Source organism: Lutzomyia longipalpis, chromosome 3 (assembly GCF_024334085.1).
Source record: "Lutzomyia longipalpis isolate SR_M1_2022 chromosome 3, ASM2433408v1".
NCBI lineage: Eukaryota > Metazoa > Arthropoda > Insecta > Diptera > Psychodidae > Lutzomyia > Lutzomyia longipalpis.
In genome coordinates, this window is record NC_074709.1 from 27,791,977 (window position 1) to 27,808,296 (window position 16,320).

Below are 16,320 nucleotides of genomic sequence, written 5' to 3' on the forward strand. Positions count from 1 at the left end.
TTTTTTCTTCTTCATCTCATAAAATAGCAAAAATGGAGCAGATAAATATCTTTTTATTCATTTTGTTTGAAAAAAAAATCCATTTCGGGCAATTTTCGAGCATTTTTGTGGCAAAAGGTCTGTAATTTTCCCCTTAATGATAATTTTCAATCTCAATTGAATTAAAATTGCTACGAAAAAATCACCTTAAAGTCCTTCTTTTCACCTCTAAAAGTCTCTTATTATAAATGGGATGTTTATTTTAGAGACAGAGAGAGGCTTCATTATTATTACTATAATGTTGAGGAATAATAAATGGCGAGAAGCACGTGTTCTTTGTGAATGAGAAAAGAAAAACCTTTGGCTATATAATTAGCGAATAAAGGAACATTTTTCACTTTCCCTTCTCTTTATCGGTTTATCGTAAAAAAGAGGCTTTCATTCCGATGACTGACTCAATTTTTTGTAAAGGTTGAAGAAAAAAAAAATAAATTTTAAAATACTTTTTCTCTGATTTTCTTAAGAAGAAATCTTTTTATTTTAGCGATTTTCAAATCTCTCCAGAACTTTACAACGTCTTATTTGAATTTCTCATGAATGTCATTAAAACAACGTAATATGAATTAACTCCTTTCTTCTTCGTTTCACCGCTGCTGGATTCAATCAGCATCCATAACTAATAAACTCCTTGAATTTCTTTTTATTTTTGTTCACCTGAATCCACCTTAAATTGTCTTAAATAAATAAAATTGCAACCAGAGTCAAATGATGTTGTATGAATACTAATTCTCATACACACCGGTAATGATGCGATCTTCACGATCTTCAAATGAGAAAATGAAAAATTCCTTCATTGATTTGCTCTCTGTGTTTTAGAATTTTTGAAGATTCTCAGATCATAACGGTTTGAAATTTTAAACTTCTCCAGCAATTTTTTTTCCTGTAAATAAAAATGAAGAACAGGAAGAAAAATCCGCGGAATGGGAACTAAAATACTTCTTGACTAATGCTCGTGATGCTGGCAGAGAGAGATGTATATAAAAATGTATTTAAAGCCGCTACTTTGGCGTCCCCAATGAATGGATCGCGCGACGCATGAATAAAAGAAAAGGCGCGATGAGGATTCATTTCAATGGGAGAAATGATTTTCTGCATGTTTTCGTTGGGCAAATTATTCAATTCTCGCGTTTGCCCTGTGAGAGTAGAGCCTCGATGGTTCTCTTCATGGGATGCTGGAGGAAAATATTGAGATGATGAAAAAGTGATATCTCTATTAAAAGTCTTGTCAGATATTTTTGGGGGCAAATGATGCAGAGAAGAGCGCCGAAAGAAATTTAGTTTAAAATTCGCCGTGAGAGTTTAAGAAGGAATTCTTCTGCAATCGATAGACTTGCTTGCGTTCTGCCAAGAATGTCGCGTTGATGATGACTCGCGGAGAGATTGAATTTGAGACACTTTTGCTTCGAACTCTTTTTTTGTTCAATTCTTTTTAAAGAAATTTTAACTTCTTTAAAATTGAGGAGAATTTATTTAAATTGCAAAATTGTGACTTCTTCACGAAACTTCTTCGTTCCAATTCAATCATCCCTTCAGGCTCTTTTGCATACTGCTTAAATGCATCTCTTCAAGTATGAAACTAATTATTTCTTTCGTGGTGAGAAGCTTCTTATTCATGCTTAAGAAGACAGTTGGACACAGAAATTTTGCACTTTTAGGGGAAGAAGCTTCTCTGTTTTCTTCAGTCACACAATGCTACCAATTTAACCCCAAAGAGCTCTTTGCCATCGCATTACTTTATCACCCACAATCTAATGGCACGCGCACGCGGGAATTTCTTATAAATAAACATAAGTTGAGGGAAAAGAGGAAGCGCACAGTGACATGAATCGGACAATGTGGCCCGCAAAGGAGGGCTTCTTCCCTGCTTTTGAATTTAATTGGAGTTAATTATCGCGTGGAGTGGCGCACAAAATGTAGGTTCCTCTTCTCTTTTTTTCTTGGCGTGATGTTTTGCCCCGAAAAAGAAGTTAGGAGGCACGCGTTTTCCATGGATGAATGTGCAGGAGACAATAATCCCGAAAATCAACGGTTTTCCTTCTTTGAGTTTACCTTGTAAACTTTTTTTAAATTTAAGATTTCTCTTAAATCTTTGAATTTAAGCCAATAAATTTAGACTTTTGATTGAGAAGCTACATAATTTAATTGATTTGTAAAGGAGATTGGAGTGAAATGAGATAAAATAATGGAGATATTTTTGATTCCTCTTTAACCATTACTCGCTCTTATCAGTGGGGGATGCGACAATTTTTTTTTAGTGAAGCCAAGCAAATTAATGGCGGACGATCTTTTGAAAAAATTTCCTTTGTATCAATGACAATTTATGACTAATTAAATATTATTAAAATCAATTTTAGTTCTTAATCTGAGTGTGTAACATCCCTTAAAGATACTCAATCAAAAGAATATTGAGTTTTCATTTCATTTGAGACAGGAATTTTGAGATTGAAACATCTTCTTAACTGTTTCATGTCGAAAGTTTAGAAATCTGTGACTTTCATGGAAAATATAGGTCAATGTTAAGCTCCTGACCCAAATAGATTAAAAATAATTTATTTTTCTAATAAAAATCAATTTTTTTTCACGAGAAAACCGAACTTATCAGTAATTTTAAAACCAAAATAAATTTTCTTTATTTTTGATTTTTATTGAATTAAAAGCTTCATTTCATTATTATAAATCTTTTATTCAATAGATTTTTTTTTGGTATGTTGCTCCTACAAATTGCTCACGAATTCTGAATTTAATTTTGAGATTTTTCTCCTGAATCTTTCCTTAATTTTATTCACTTTTCTTTCACAATTTCACTTTATTTAATTCATTGAATTAATTAATTAAAATCTCTTGAGATTTCTTTCAATTTTCCTCTGAAGAAAATTGAGTTTTTCATTCGTGCCCTTTGCGCTGAAATTTTCTTAATTTCTTCGAGAGATTTCTGAGTATTTTCATGGACTAGTTTGACTGATCTCCTCCTAATCAGTGTGTTTGAAGGAACAAGAAGTGAATCTTCAGCTGTTGCTCGATCTCAGGAGACTGTAGGTGGTCTCATCGACACCCCTTTCGAGGAGATCACGCAGGGCAGCAATGTAGGTTTGAGCCATTTGGAGGGTTTCAAACTTCGAGAGGCGATGATCAGCATCCAGTGATGGCACAACTTCACGTAGTCGATCAAAGGCCTCATTCAGGCCATTCATGCGCCTCCTTTCGCGCGCATTGGCCGCCAGGCGCCTCTTTCGCATCACTGACGGGCTCAGGGGGGTCACTTTGCCAGCTGTGGTGCTCCGCTGCCGATGTGCCTCCATACGACGTCGCCTCTTGTGCCTCACAGGTGGTTCATGTGGCTGCAGATCTGATCCTTCCATGCAAAAGTCCACCATCAGTGGCCCTTGATGCTGCTCCAGGGCCAAACAGAGTGAATCTGAGCATGTGGATGTGCTCCAGGGTGTGGAGTAGAAGGACAAGGAATCATCTCCGGAATTGTACGTCTCCGCCCCGATGGATGAAGCAGGTTGATAGTGGAAGAATGACGACACTTCCATAGTTTCACTCTCACCACAACACTCGTTTCGTTGTTAGAACTGCTGCTGCTGACTCACAGAACACGAGCCATGTGTGTACACACGATCTGAAGGCACTCACGAGACTGCCTGGACTAAAATTCACCTCAGAGGTGCTCACCCCAAAACAAAAAAAAAATTGATGACCGGCTGCTCCTCGCAATTCTTCGGCAGCTTTCACGTGCAGAGACATTTTTCGCACTTAATTCTTAATTACAATTCCAAAAGCAACGAGAGAGAGGGAGAGAATGAAAGAGAGAGTCCCCTTTGGAGGGACCCCTTTTGCCCCTATTCAAGGTCCCTTAGATTACATATGTGGACTTAATTGCATTTTATTCATTTGTGTGTTAGTAAAATGGAAATTTCATTGAAGAAGAGGGGTCATCTGCTCTTTGGAAGAATTTTCTGTGTTTTTAACATTTTTTAATCTAGGATAAAAATCTCCAGACTAAAAAATATTTAAATTAGCTTTTTTGTAGTTTAATTCGGGGGTGCAAGGAGGGATATATAATTACGTAGGGGAGGATGATTCAAATCGGACTTTTTGGGATTCAGTTTTATTATGTTCTTTGAAAGAATTTTAAGAGAATGAATTAAATAAGAACGGACAACAGGGCAAATAGGCTTAACTATCGCAGAATATTATTTTTCAGCAATAATTTAATCTTCTGCAAAAAAAATGGAAAATAAATAAGAAAATTCATTAAAACCGTTGCAGAGAATTTTCAAAAGAATTTTAACCCTTTAACGTGCTCTTTTAGCTGTGATTAATCACGATATTTACTCTATGGATGCTCTGAGAGGATGTTTCTCAGTCAGAACGTTTTCTTTGGCCTCTCTTGCGTAAAATTAAAGCAATTCTAACGTAAAATAACTGGCCTTGTGGCTTGAAAAGGCTGGGGCCGTAAAGCTTTAAAATAAAAAAAAAAAAAAAAACGTAAAATAACAATAAAACTAACAAAAATTTGGGAAAATAAAATGTGTCATGTATGGGTCTAAAAGAGTACGACCCAAAGAACGCGAAAGGGTTTATAAAGCCTTTGGATCAAAAGAAAATTACTTAAAATGATCAAATTGATAACTCTAGTGGCTTAGGTTTAAGTCTCCAATGTGTGCGAGACTTAAACTACTTTTATGCCTCACTTGCAGTAATTTAAAGCCTTTAAAAAAGCTGTTAAACCATCAAAATTAAATATAAAAGACAATTTTTTTCGCATTCAACGGAACATAAAATTCCTTTTTTTTATTCACAATTTTATTTATTTACAAAAGAGTTCCTTAAATTCTAAAGTGGGTCACATGATTTTTTTTTCTTAAAAAAAGATGAAAATTAAATTTTAAATATTTTTTTTTGTACTTTCTATCAGTATTCAAAGATGTGTGTGTAAAAGAAGGATTTTATTTTGCAATTCTTTTGACTAGAATTTCTTCCTTTTCTTGTATTTCTTTCTCATCCTGCAAAAAGGACAAATTGGGGAATTTTTTGTGTTTGATAAAAATGCTTTTATGGAAGGAAATTCCATGCAATGAATTATAATTTTGGCATCCTTCAGAAGAGAAGTAAAAGAAAAAAAGTTTTTTTTGGATACGGGGATGAGGTGGTTGAGATCCTTTGAAAGACTTTTTAGAAAAATCATTTAATTTGTTCACCCCACCCCCGCCAAATTGAAAATGTACAAAAACTAAAGAAAAACTTCACGAATGAGCTGAAAAAATTAACTGAGACGCTCTTCTTGTGAAATTTATTGAAAAAATCAAATGAAAAATCATTGCAATTACAGTATTTTGTCGGCAAGATAAAAAAAAGATTTATTTGTGAATTAAAATAAAGCAAATTTGTGTGCAAACAAAGCAGATTTTTATATTAATTAAAATTAAAACGACATCAAGGAATTAAAGTAGAACATTAAGCGGGGAAAAACATTTCTTTTATTTCATTTCTAAATATTTTTTTTAATGTTAAAGTTTCTTCAGTTTTTTTATGCTTCTACTTAACGTCTAAAATCATGTTTTGTTTTGCTTTTAAATGGGATTACAATCTGTTTTTTAATTTAAATTTTATCTACTTCTGCAGTTCTTTAATAATATTTTAGTTTTACAATTAAAAGATCCTTTTTAAACTTTTTTCTTTCTCTCTCTACAAGAATGCCAAAATTATCTTTTTTTTTTTTCATTTAAAATGTTTAAAATTCTCCTCAATGAAGGACTCTTAATGTGTTCACCATTTCCCCCCACGACCTCTGCCACGATTTCCTCCTCCTCCGCCGCCGCCTCCACGGAAGAGGGGTCCAGTTCTGAAGGGATGCGGTCGTCCTCGAAGTGGTGGCCTCCCATTTCCACGCATATTCATCCCAGGGCGGAAATTGAAGAGTGGCCCCCCTTGCATCGGGAAGCCCTGCGGTCCTCGCATCCTCTCACCCCCAGCTCCGCCGAAGAATCCACCGCCTCGTGGGAAATTCCCCCCACCACCTGCTGCCGGAGGTCCATTCCAATTACCCGGCGGAGGCCCACCTGGTGGTGTTGGCAGCAGCGGCGGATGCCCTGCAAAATTCATCTGCCCCATAAACGGCATCGGCGGCATCCCCCGTGGACCACCACGATTGTTCTGCATTCCACCATCCATCTCATCCATTTCCTCCTGACCCTCAAGCTCTTCATCCTCTTCCGCTTCTTCTGCTTCCCTTTCCAACAAATCTTCCTCTTCATGCGCTACAAAAACAAAAAATTTACGTGAAAAGAACAATTTTTTAATCCATTTAGTGGCATCAAATCACACAGAAAAAAAACTCAAAAAAGACATAAAATACTCCAACACTTACCACGTGCAAATCCTATTGCGTGTGTGAAAGAGAGAGCATACAACAAGTGAGAGAAGGCATGAAAAAATGATCAGAAAGAAGGTTTGAATTAATTAAAAAATAATAATTAAATTATTGTTTTTAATTTCTTAAGGTATTTTTTTTCTTTTTTGCATAACCCCTTTGAAAGGTGTTTACACACTCTAGTATAGAAATACTCCTCATTCTAAGGATTAATCCGGGCATAGTTGTTTAATTATGTAGAAAAATCAAAGAATAAGAAATCCCCAAAGAAACTTCTGAAAAAAATCGAAAATCCCAAAAAAGACGCTAAATATTCGCCTAAAAATTCAAACAATGACGTCACAATTCTGATTTTTTGTACCATTAAACACATGAAGCACTCGCGCATATGCTTTCTGATGATTTTTGATAAGAAAACTATCTTTTTCTTTAAGATTTGGAGTACAGAATTGTGTAAAAAAAATTAATTTTCTAACAATTCAAAACTCAAAAAATATACTATAAATTTTTTATAGCACAAATGGTTCTATATGCAGGGAAAAATTCAAATATTTATGGGACAATCCAATATTTTATTTAAAAAATTAATTCCCATCCATTTCTGTAAAAATACTCGACTCTGAAGACAATTTATATTTATTCGGTGTGTGTCTGGGGTGCTATAAAAGATGTTTTTTTTTGCCATAATGCAAAATACTAAACAATCTAATTTCATTAGTCGAAAATTAAAGGATAATGACACGAATTCTCTCTGAATTTATCACTCAAATATCTGAGAAAATTTCTTAAATTTATATTTAATTTAAAACTGGTTGTGAGCTAGGATTTTAAGCCAAGACATATAAGCTATAAAATCTAGAACAAGGCTTCTAAAGAACTCTTGAAATCTTCCTTTTTCTTCCAGCTTTTCTTCTATTTTCCCCCCAAAATTGTTAACAAATGAGCCATAAAAATGGAATGTGTGGAGTATGCTCTCTCGCGACAACTCCATCACCAACAATGATCCCCAAAAAGACGTCACTTTTTCTTCTCCAAATGTGATACTTACTATTGTGGTACTCCTCCATGTCCTCATCGGACATCTCCATGTCAACACTCTCCACAATATCTGGCCCATTCTGTGCATTCTTCCCACCCATCATTGCTGCCTTCTGCTGATTCTTCTTCCCTGCCGCACTATTTGGCGGTGGAGGGACGACAAATCCCGGGGGTGGTGTCTGGAAATCCGGCAGCAATGGTGGCCCATCAGCCTGTTAATTTTAGCAAATAAATACAGAAGGGAATCAATGAGAAATACAAAATTATTCAATTTTTTTAAAAGTTTTATCCCATTTCCCACAGACTCACGTTGATGGGTTCTTTGAAGAATTTCCCAAAAGACGGCGGAAGATCCAATGGGATGAGTGCTGGTGGAAGGGGTGGGGGTACAATAACCTCATCACCAGGCCCACCTTCCCCCTCTGCTGGACTTGATTTCCTCTCATTCCCAGCAGGGGTATTTGGCTGCCTCAAATCAACATCTTTCTGCCCTTTTGGTGGCCACAGAAGGGGTGGTGCCACCGGTGGGGGTGGGATGTCCTTCTCAGTGGTCACCTTTGCTCCCGGTGAACCCGTTAAGGAGATCAAATTCCGATGATCAACATCAACAGCACGATTTTTCACTTCAAAAAAACATCCCGCAAATTAATCCCAAAAATTTTCGCGAAGAATCCGGAAGAGCTTCTCTTTGGAACTTACCTTTGGGCGGGACTGCGTGAAGTTCAGACGGGAGATTCAATTGTCTGTGATCAATATCCCCCGCGGATGAACTCTCGGCATTCTCATCGTATTCCAGCATCCCCGTATCCCCGGCAGATGGTTTCCTGTCAAAGTGCGGCGGGGATGTTGGAGTCTCAATGCCATGATCATAGCCTGTGGCTGCATTGTTGCCCATCCATTCGTGCCCTCCCCCACCCCATGATCTCCCATACGCTTCCATGGGATTCTGTGCAATTGGCGGCGGAACGGGTGGAGGCACAATTGAGGGGGCTGCATAGTTGGAGGGGCCGGAATTGGGGCCATACCCACTCCCGTAATTATTATCCGCATTGAATTCCCCCAAATCCAATCCGGGATTGTATGCTGTCTCTGTGTCCGCACTACTCCCCCCCATGTACGGTGGCAGAGAATTCCCCCCAACTGGCGGAACGGGCTGTGGGGGCTCCAACGAGGGGATGTACCCACTTGGGGGTGATGTGTCATTTATGATGTTCTTGAAAATATCACTCACACCCCCATAATCCACTTCCCCCTTTGAACTTCCATGTGATCCAATCACCTGAATCTGCTGCTGGGCTGACGACCTACCACCCTCTGCCCTCTGCTGCGCCATCCTACTGGTATGACTATCCCGATGGAAGTCATTTATATCAAATGGCAACGCCCCACTATCCATGTAGCTCATAAAGCCATTTGAGAAGTTCCCACCACTTCCGGGAAAGTCAAATTCCATCCCATCAGGTTCCGGGGATGGAGCATTAATGTCCGGAGAGGGAATGGGACTGGGTAGCGTCGGCGTGAGCTCCTCCAACTTCTTCTTCATCGTCTTCACGCGATTCCCGAAATTTCTGTAAGCCTACAAAGGGCACACAGAGACATTCTAAGTCATCTGGATTTGATTTGTGTGATTAGAGTCATCCAGCATCATCACTGGATTATCCTTCACACAAATTCAGGGATTGGGCTTAATGTTTATTTGAGCGCAAATTATTATTTATTTTCCAAGAAGATTAAAACAAATATTTTTGCGAAATTTTTTTCTTCATTTTTAATGGATTTTAAAGAAAAGATTAAGAAAAAATATTTTTCAAAGAAAAATAAAAATATTCTTGAAATGTCTGAAAGTAACAAAGTTTAGAACAAACACAAAAAAAAACATATTTAAATTAAAAAAATAAAAATTCAATATAATTCTAAAGAATAAAAAGAAAAATATATTGTTTGTACCTACCTATAAATTATTTTTCAATAAATAATTTTGAAAAAAAAAAAAGAATTTATACTTCAAAATAAATATTTTTAAACAAATTAAAATCTTGGCTTCATCTTGCAAAAAATCTTTCTTTTCTCTTCATCCAACAAGATTTTGTATTATTGCGTAAAAAATAAATATTATAGCACCCTGGATAGGCCATAAAAATCAATTTTGCTAATTTATTGATTCTTAAAAATATGTAATAACTATTATTGATAAAGAATTTATAGAGCTGAGATTAATTTGTACGAAGTTGTTGAAACTTTAAGTACGTTTTATTATTATTTCGTAACTAGAATATTGTAATTTTTATAGCAAAATAATGTGTCTAGACTATGGGATTTTAGGTTAGCCGCAATTGCTATAAAATTAACAATCAGCAATAAATAATTACTGAAATTGCTTCAATTAATTAAAATTATTCCAAATTAACAATTTCTCTTCTGACATTTGTAGTGGCGAAGTTTGAAAGTTCAGCCTTTTATAGCAATTAAAAAGCAAAATTAAAAAAAAAATGAATTTCAAACATTTTAATAATCTATAGATGTATTTTTTTTTACTAAAGTTTAGTTTGGTGATTAAATAATTAATTTTTAATTGTACTATAAAGCTTGAGGCTTCTTAGTCAAGACTCATTACGTGCTATAAAAGTTATTTAATTAAAATTCAAGACGCAATATAGCTTTCATTTCATTCTTGAGGCTCCAACAGATGGACGAGAAATTCCTCGTGCGGTGCGGCGCGGCGAGGATTTCGTGGCCCTTCGTCGCTTCGGATTGGCCGAAAAACGTTCTCGTACGGTGCGGTGAGAATGTGTGTGCCATCTCTCGCTTCTGATTGGCCGAAAACCTCGCCGCGCCGCACCGCACGAGGAATTTCTCGTCCATCTGTTGGAGCCTTTGTTTGAGATTTAGATTGAGACTTAAACCTTTTATCTGACAAAGTTTTAAGGAAGCCCTTGCTTCAAATAAAAAGCTTTCTATCTTACTTTTTTTTAGCTGTGATTTTTTTGAAAAAAAAGAATAGCACAGCTATTGTTTTGTTAAAGTTTCTTTAAATCATTTAAGAGAATTAGAATAAAAATTATTTTCTCATTAATTTAGTCACTTTTCTAGCTCAATTCTCAATTTAAAATTAAAATTCTAAATCAACCGCAAAATATTCTCTCAAAACTACCTCAAAATCACTCAGAATCTTCCCCAAAAATCACTTTCTTTGAGCTTTTTTTCTGTTCTGTGTATTTTCTTTAAAATATTCTTTAACTTTGCAAAGAATTTAAGGGATTAGTTAAGGATTCTTCTACTCACAATCGCCACTGTCTTGACATCCCCTCGTTGGTTGTGATAGAACTCATCCGCTTGAACAAGGGCTGTTATGAGGATACCACGTGCTTTTATCTCAGCCTTCAGGGTTGTCATGTAGGCCTCAAGATGCGTCAAGCAATCCTCCAGCTCCTTCTCAACGTCCTCAACGTGGCTTCGATCTGCAAAGAAATTTATAAAATAAATATTTTCAGGATTCTTTTCTTCTTTTTTTTTTCTCAAGGAAGCCTCACCTTTGAGATTTTGCTTGATATTCTCAATGTCCACTTGGGGGGTTTTCGAGAGGTTCTTGAAGGATTTATCCGTTCGTTCTTGGAGCTTCACGCAATCCCGGATATTCGCAATGAGGGCTGTTGTCTGTGGATCCTCCACTTCGGGAACATTCTCTTTTGCTTCTGTTTGATTCTTCTTCGCCGGTGGTGGCATATTCAGCAAACCAACGAGATCCCCAATGAAGTCATCATTGTACACCCCACGTTGCTCCCAGATCTTGAATATCCGGAGAATCTTATTCTTTACCTTCTCATCGCGTACCATGGTGGTGGCACGCTGAAGGGTTGTCCCCCAACTCTCCACAAATTCATAATTATTCCTCTTGCTGTACTGGATGACATCATTGGCCAGGTAGAACAGCGTTAGCCGGTGCTCAACTTTTACTGCAAAACCAAAAAAAAGAAGAAATTTAGATTCAGAGAATCTTCCTGAAAAAAAGTTTGTCTGGGATACCTTGCTTGAGCACTGTGAGCCAGCTGGAGACAATTTTCTTGTGATGCGACCTCCACTGGAGGCACCAGGACGACAGGGAACTTATACTCTCCTGCGTATCTTTGAGATTACCCAAATTCTTCTCAAACGTCACCGTGTCAAACTCTTCCGCAGCTGTAGTCGTCATTGTTTTTCATTAACTTTCTGATGGGAAAAGTTCTCTCAACCCGGGAAGATCCTCTGCCCACAGAAAAGGAAAAAACTAACCAAACATTTCTTCGGGATCTTCACAAACACCCCAAATCCCGACGCATCTGTACACCAGCACTGTGCTCCACACACCTAATACCACTTTATCCCACTTCCAGGCACTCAGGCGGAACTTTCACACCACGGAAAATGCCCTGGAAACTCCTCTAAATCAGGGATTTTTGCAATTTTCTCAAATCGACGCGGTAAACTTGAGAGGAAGTATCGCAACTTCTTTCCCACAATTTTCATGCACTTTTCACACTCTTATTGGAAATTTTGTATAATTCAAATTCCCTGGAGTCCACTCTTGACACAGACACAATCCACAGCGTGCAGGAAGTGCGTTTTGGGCATTTATTTGGTGAAAATCAAAAACTTCCCGTGATTTTTGAACGCCATAATCTCGTCCAAGGGGCTTTTCACCGATTTTCTTGTCAAATTGCCCGGTGCGAGTGAGACAACTACATGTGTTTTGTATTCCCTTCTCACTCTTGCACACGGGGGAGATATCTGGCTTCTCTCAAGTGAACCACATTGTTTACTTCCGGAAGCAAATAAATGGATATCCGGCAGTGGAGCCTGCAGGAGGGACTGCAGAAGAATGCAGAGGAGTTCAACAGATGGACAGCATTCCGTGGGGATCAAGTGCAGGCAATTGAGAATCTCCACAAGTTCCAGAAGCACCTGGAAGTGGAGATAATGGTGCCAATTGGGAATAAAGCTCTCCTTCCTGGTCACCTCTACCACACAAATGAAGTTCTGGTAACGCACTACAATGGGATCTTCTCAAAGTGCACCGTCCAGAAGGCACATGAGATCCTCCAGGCACGCGTGGAAGTTGCCAGTGAACACCTGAGAGCGTTGGAAACTGAACGGGAGTTGCTTCTCAATCGCCAGGAGCTGCCACAGAATGCCTTCTCAGATGAGACACAGCAGGAGATTATCGAGGAGTACGATGAGGAGAAGGAGAAGGAATGGCGAGTGCGACACCGGGAGAGTGTGAGGAGGCACAAACAGCATGAAGCTGAACTAAGGAAAGCCGGGATCTTTGACGAAGAAGAGAGTCTGGCGCTGTACTTTGAGAGATTGGAAGAACAAGAACTGATTCAGCAGATTGAAGAAATGTTTGCCGATGAAGATGAGGAGGAAAAGCCGGTCAATGATGGAGCAGGAGGAGAGCCATTGGGGGATGAAAAAGAAAAGAGTTTAAGTGATGAAATAAAAGATTTTCCTGTAGATGAAGCTGTGAAAGAGTTTCCTGGAAAAGAAGCAGGAGAAAAGCCTCCGGAAGGTGAAGCAACGAAAGAATTCCCAGGAATTCTTTCTCGAGAAGAATCAACAGAAGAACGACCAGGAAAAGAAGCACAAAAAGAGCCTCCAGGACAAGGACAAGCAAAGGAATCTTCTGGAAAAGCATCATCAGATGATCCTTCAAAAGGTGAAGCATCAAAAAATCCCCCACAAGCAACAGAAGAAGTTCCTTCTGGAGAAATTCTCCGGATCAAAAGGAAGTCTCTGACATTCTCTGATCAAGACTCAATTCAGCTAATTGAGGTTCACGAAGCCCCGTGCAGAGCCTCCCGACAGCTGCCCCCTGAAAACAAACTCAATCCTGACCTTACGCTGCATCTGGAAGTCATCCACACTCCTGCCATCTTCTGCCCACCGAAAACTGAGAATCCGGAAGAAGTAGCAGAGATTACGAGTCCTGCTGACATTTATCGTGTCTTTGGGAACTGCCTGGAATCCCCGGAATGTGTGCCAAAGTCAATTTTGAAGAATAAGGAAGCTGTTGAGCGGGAAATTCATCTCCCAGCAGCGGATCCACCAAAACTGTCAACAAATCGACGTCGTCTCAAGGAAGTTATCTCTGTTGATCATTCCTCCATCCTTGGGGAAATTATTGAGCGGAAACCACGTGGGGAAGAGCCAGGAACCCCTGAAGAAGCCACAAAAGCCTCAAAACGTACAGTGAGTCGCTTCAGGGCTGCCCGGGAGGGGAAATCCTAGCTTCCGGAGAATTTTTTTTGCAAGAAAATAAAGAAAAAAGTTGGTCAGAAGATTGTTTTTCAACTCATTGTTCTTTATTCATCTTCCCCCCGCCCTGAAAATGGTGTTAAAAAGGCCAGAGCCTCGGAGACTCGACTGGGTTGCGCGCCATCCACTGAATTCTGGGGGCGCTGTGAATGTTTTCTGTAAATTTTCCCCTCGGAGGGTTCTCCCTCACTTCTCGTGGGCAGTTCTCTTAGCCGCCAGTGATCGTAGGAGGCGATTCCCGCAGAGGAAGGTGAAGAGTGCGAGGGGCAGGAGGTACCGGATGGTGGTAAACATGTCCAGCTGTACCCAAAAGACAAAGAAGAGGAAAAGGATGGCACCCAGGCCAACGTGGAACCCAATGGCTGAGAGGGAGAAGGGGAAATTGGAAATGTTGACACGCAGACGAATCCACAGGATGAAGAGAATCAGCAGGGGAATGCAGCAGATCCCCGTGAAGAGATCCGAAACAAATCGTGCTGGACGCTTCTCAGGGGCACGGAATTGATGAACAATCTCCTTCTTGGGCTTGTACACGGATTCCTGGGCAGCAGCTGGGCTCCCGTCTTGTGGGAATTTCAGGTTAATATTCGCCACGTGCCAACGGAAGCTGTTTGAGAGTGAAGCATCACCCACAATGAGCTCCATTTGGTACTTCCCGGAAGTGTGGGAGAAGTCACTACTCCTCGCTCCGACATCCATGTCAAACTTGTAGGCTTTACTCGTGTCCTGCTCGGCCACAAAGACAATCTCCTCACCCGTCTGGGCATTCTCGAAGCGCACGAAAGCCTGATGGACGGAAATTGGCTTTCCGGACACCTCATCCACGAGGGATACCTTCATGACGACCTTTTGTTGGGAATCCGCACTCAGAGATGATGAGAGTTTATCTGGGTACGTCACTGATTGCTTCTTAACGGCTGAACTACTGTCTGAATCCCCAATTCCCACCTCCAGGCTGGCCACTTTGACACGTCCGAGAATCTTCAGTTCAACTGTCTGCTTGAAGGTTCCCGCGGTGAGATCGGCAACGTACAGCCCACGTCCGGGTTTTGCTTGTTTCAAATCCAACGCAAAGACTGTCTTGTCCGAGCCCTTGAGCGTCAGCTTCACATCCTTGGCCACGGAAGTACTTCCTGGCTTAGCTGTGACAGAAGCAGTAATGCTGTCCAGAGCCGGTGAGACGGCATTCCCAAGGAGATCAACAACACGGAAATTCACCTGAAGATCCTCCGGTTGGAGCTGCCCATTCCCAATAACCTGTACGCAGATGGGAGCAATCCCCTTCTGCTGATTCAGCGTTGTCAGTGCGTCCAGGAGGACATGAGCTCCCTTTGCCGTCTGCACTGAGCGCCTGGACAGGAAGTAAGTGGCGAATTTTGTAGCCTGCACCGGGGTGATGGGATGTGGCTTCTTCTGGGCAGCTGTGAGCTTCAGGGCCCCACTGAGGACGAGAGCTGTGATACTGAGCCCCCCTTCGAATTGTAACATCTTCCCGTCAACTTCATCAGCCTGTGCGATGGCATCTTCAACGCGATCCAGGATCAACACACCATTCCCACCAGCTTCAGCTGCCACAGCAAAGGCATGCCCGAGATTTGACAGGGAGTCATCCTTTTTGAGGATTGCCTGGAGATTTTTAACAGCACGCAACTTGGCAGCATCATCGAGGGCAATCCCAGCAGCTTTAGCGGCGTAGAAGTTGAAGTAAACCTCAGGAGCTGTGGTGGCATCCTTGGCCAGGGCACCCTCGAGAGTGGAGATGATGCTCGAGGGCACGGGGGTGCTGCATTTGAGCTCAGCATGAATGCCAATCAAGTAGAAATTCTTCTCAAATTCATTGAGCTTCGATTCAGCGTGCAGAGACTTTACGCGTGAGCAGAGAGCTTCCTTCTCAGCACTGGACAGCCGGGAGCCGTAATTGAGGACTGAATAGTAGATTGTTTGTAGGTCTGAGGACTTTACACCATCCAGGAATACCCGCTGGAGGCGCTCATCTGTTGGACTGAGGTAGCTGTTGGTTGTTCGATCAGCGGCACAGCACCACAAATGCAGGATTAGGAACAGAAGGCAATCTGCCGGAGAGAAAATTTCCCTTTAAAATTTGAGGTTATGTTCTCCAGGGTAGGACTTTTTACACAAATCTTGACTTCAGCTCTCAAATCTTAGCCCAAAACTAAAGATTTTCTTTCCCTTGAACCACTTATGGCCAAAATTTCAATGGGAAAGCATCACGTGAGGGAGGAAATTGTGAAAAACCGGCGAGTTTTTCTGCCACCCCACCCGGCAACATTTTTCACCCCCAAAAAATCAATAAACCGGAAGTTTCAGGGGCAGTGAAGGGATTTCAGGGGAATCCTTACATATTTGCCGCATCGCTGAGGTGTGGAGATCTCGAGTTCCGGTGGAAATTCACAGGGAAAATGCAGGAAAATGCAGACTTGTCCTCCTCCAAAAATCTCCACAAACACAAAAACGACACGTCAATAACGTTGACTCAATTAGCGTATTCTATAAAATGTTCTTATAAGAATTCAGTACAAGCAAATACAAAGTCTCTTGATTTAGCCGACGAAAAG

At 40.2% G+C, this 16,320-nt stretch overlaps 4 protein-coding genes across 5 annotated transcripts; 1 reads left to right on the forward strand and 3 right to left on the reverse strand.

Annotated features, from left to right (window-relative positions):
* Nucleotides 1-2,993: 2,993 nt before the first annotated feature.
* Nucleotides 2,994-3,575, reverse strand: LOC129792341 (transcription factor Atoh7-like). The gene has a single exon (XM_055831253.1). It carries the CDS (start codon nucleotides 3,573-3,575, stop codon nucleotides 3,045-3,047), a length of 531 nt encoding a protein of 176 aa, XP_055687228.1. The 3' UTR covers nucleotides 2,994-3,044.
* Nucleotides 3,576-4,830: 1,255 nt separating this feature from the next.
* LOC129793609 (regulation of nuclear pre-mRNA domain-containing protein 2) lies at nucleotides 4,831-11,650 on the reverse strand. 2 transcript variants are annotated; one of them, XM_055833740.1, is made up of 8 exons: nucleotides 11,477-11,650; nucleotides 10,984-11,406; nucleotides 10,736-10,911; nucleotides 8,153-9,029; nucleotides 7,763-8,076; nucleotides 7,464-7,665; nucleotides 5,816-6,302; nucleotides 4,831-5,048 (listed from the first exon to the last, which is right to left on the reverse strand). In XM_055833740.1, exons 1-8 carry the CDS (start codon nucleotides 11,640-11,642, stop codon nucleotides 5,012-5,014), a joined length of 2,682 nt encoding a protein of 893 aa, XP_055689715.1. In that variant the 5' UTR covers nucleotides 11,643-11,650; the 3' UTR covers nucleotides 4,831-5,011. The 2 variants fall into 2 exon arrangements, with proteins under 2 accessions (XP_055689715.1, XP_055689714.1); XM_055833739.1 differs by having other exon boundaries at nucleotides 10,736-11,406.
* A 459-nt stretch (nucleotides 11,651-12,109) lies between these two features.
* On the forward strand, nucleotides 12,110-13,767 carry LOC129793611 (unconventional prefoldin RPB5 interactor-like protein). The gene has a single exon (XM_055833742.1). It carries the CDS (start codon nucleotides 12,266-12,268, stop codon nucleotides 13,715-13,717), a length of 1,452 nt encoding a protein of 483 aa, XP_055689717.1. The 5' UTR covers nucleotides 12,110-12,265; the 3' UTR covers nucleotides 13,718-13,767.
* A 2-nt stretch (nucleotides 13,768-13,769) lies between these two features.
* Nucleotides 13,770-16,256, reverse strand: LOC129793610 (dolichyl-diphosphooligosaccharide--protein glycosyltransferase subunit 2). Its single transcript, XM_055833741.1, has 2 exons — nucleotides 16,105-16,256; nucleotides 13,770-15,816 (listed from the first exon to the last, which is right to left on the reverse strand). Exons 1-2 carry the CDS (start codon nucleotides 16,115-16,117, stop codon nucleotides 13,931-13,933), a joined length of 1,899 nt encoding a protein of 632 aa, XP_055689716.1. The 5' UTR covers nucleotides 16,118-16,256; the 3' UTR covers nucleotides 13,770-13,930.
* Between the last annotated feature and the right edge of the window lie 64 nt (nucleotides 16,257-16,320).

What these genes read in the sequence shown, in the direction of transcription:
- LOC129792341 (XM_055831253.1), bottom strand. Translation starts at nt 3,575, where the DNA reads ATGGAAGTGTCGTCATTCTTCCACTATCAACCTGCTTCATCCATCGGG.
- LOC129793609 (XM_055833739.1), bottom strand. Translation starts at nt 11,642, where the DNA reads ATGACGACTACAGCTGCGGAAGAGTTTGACACGGTGACGTTTGAGAAG. An exon ending in GCTCACAGTGCTCAAGCAAG is followed by an intron (nt 11,407 to 11,476) that starts GTATCCCAGACA and finishes TTGGTTTTGCAG; the next exon opens with TAAAAGTTGAGCACCGGCTA. An exon ending in CATGGAGGAGTACCACAATA is followed by an intron (nt 6,303 to 7,463) that starts GTAAGTATCACA and finishes TTGTTTTTGTAG; the next exon opens with CGCATGAAGAGGAAGATTTG.
- LOC129793611 (XM_055833742.1), top strand. Translation starts at nt 12,266, where the DNA reads ATGGATATCCGGCAGTGGAGCCTGCAGGAGGGACTGCAGAAGAATGCA.